The following is a 1,841-nucleotide window of genomic DNA, read 5'->3' on the forward strand; positions in this document are numbered from 1 at the left end:
AAAGAAGCTTTGCTTAGCCAAGGTTTGGGGCCTCCATCTGGTATTCCCCATTAAACAGCTTAAGGAAGCAGCAGTGTCCCAGGGGTTCCCTGAGGACAACCAGGGCTTTAAAAAAGGCCCTGAAGGGTCATTGGAAGTTCCTCCTAAGTTCTTATTATCCCACAAATGCAGAGAGCTTGCTCCCAGGGTGCAGTGCCCTTCCAGGAAGCAGGCTGGCTGGCATATAGCACTTCACCTTCTGGTTTGGAGTCCAGATGTACCTAGGAATTTGGCTGTAGCGTGACCTGCTCCAGCTGTGTAGCAAGAAACAATCAGTACAGAATTATCAGGGGAAGTTGATGGAAGTGGTTCTTTCCAGCTCTCAAACAATTGTAACCAGTTGGTAGTGAATGGTTCAGATGTTTTAGGGTGTGCTGGCCTAAGGGATTTTCACTGAGACTTGCTGTGAGGCTGCAGAGGAATGAGGCAGCAGGCATGGGGGTGTGGGTTTTGGGAGTCCTTCAAATTGCAGGTTGGGGCAGGGCAGCCACACAATCTCTGCTGGCCTTTGCTTTAACAAAGAGCAATGTTTTCCCTGAGATAAACCACGTGGACTATCTTGATATCAGCCTGGTTAAGAAGTAGTGTGCGCAGAGGCCAGCTTTCTTAACCAGGCATGACATGGCCTGCCCAGGGATGTATATGTAAAAAGTGGGGGACGGGGGGATCATTTCCTTGGATTTTGCCTCTGGATGCCTGTGCGCGAGTGACTCATGCCTTGAGAGAATCTTACAACTCTTTTCTTCTCTGCACAGGAGCCCTTGACGGACGCAGAAAGGATGAAGTAAGTGTTTGGTTCTCCACTCATACTCTGGCCACCCTGGCATTTCTGTGTGCTTACTGATTGCCAGCACCTTCTGTACCATTGACTTACACTTGCACACGTGTCTTTAGGTGTACAAGATGAGTTTCCCCTCTAAGTTGTTTAGAGAGTCTTGGGCAGGGTTTTCTTCTGTTCACCTGGTCAGATTCTGCTTTGTTTTTCCATGTTCCTTGGGGAGTGCTTGCTGAGTATAGTCGCCTAGTCAGTGGAATGGTTCTCCCACTTCTCAGTCAAAATCAGTAGGTGTGTAACTATTTAGGAAATGTAGCATAGGCTGTCTTTAGCACCCTTATAATTGAGGGGTGATGGTACAGACACCTTTAATTGTAACTAACTCCCCCCCCATCAGCAAGGGGGAGAAAACTCAATGCCACCATTTCTGTGCGATTCAATTGCTAAAGCAAATGAAGTTGTGGCATCTTGCTGCAGTTATGGATAGGTACTGATAGGAGGCAGCTTTTGTTCCCTATTCCTCAAAATCCCTGTGAACAGCAAAGTGGTTCAGTTGGAGAGCAGCTCTGTCTCTGTGCTATGGAGCACGGTAAGAGCATTATGGTTTGAAGTGTTGGGCACCCACTTGAGCAAGTGTCTCCCTCCGTTTGGGAAGAAGAGAGTCTGTGGCATTGTAACAGGATCTGTGGAAGCCTGCTGGAGCATCTCCCTGCAATAGACATATCTCTCTCTGCCAGTTCCGCTTGCTGGCCCCCTCCACTACATGTTTAGGATGAGAGGGTTTTCAACAGCTCTTGTATGTCCAGCTCCTGTAGGCTGGGCTGGGATGAATTATTGAGTGGGTTTCATTCTCTGCTGAGGGACACTGGAGCTGTGCAGCCCATCTGACTAGCAGGCTTTATCCAAATGCCGTAACCTGAGAGGGAGCCAGCGACATGGATGGCTGGGCTGCTGTGCATTGCTCTCAACACCCCTGCCAGCAGTTTGCGATAGGCAGCCGCTCAGAAGGATAAAGGTGGTTCAGCAG

General features: G+C 49.0%; 1 protein-coding gene across 10 annotated transcripts in view; it reads left to right on the forward strand.

Annotated features, from left to right (window-relative positions):
• TJAP1 (tight junction associated protein 1) overlaps window positions 1-1,841 on the forward strand; it is a 45,083-nt gene that overhangs the window by 31,010 nt on the left and 12,232 nt on the right. For all 10 annotated transcript variants that reach the window (XM_025216738.1, XM_025216741.1, XM_025216736.1 and 7 more), the window contains one exon: window positions 795-823. In XM_025216738.1, the coding sequence (XP_025072523.1) occupies window positions 795-823 (29 nt within the window). The remainder of the gene's footprint in view (window positions 1-794; window positions 824-1,841) is intronic.

The sequence above is a fragment of the Alligator sinensis genome, unplaced genomic scaffold, assembly GCF_000455745.1.
Source record: "Alligator sinensis unplaced genomic scaffold, ASM45574v1 scaffold1456_1, whole genome shotgun sequence".
NCBI lineage: Eukaryota > Metazoa > Chordata > Crocodylia > Alligatoridae > Alligator > Alligator sinensis.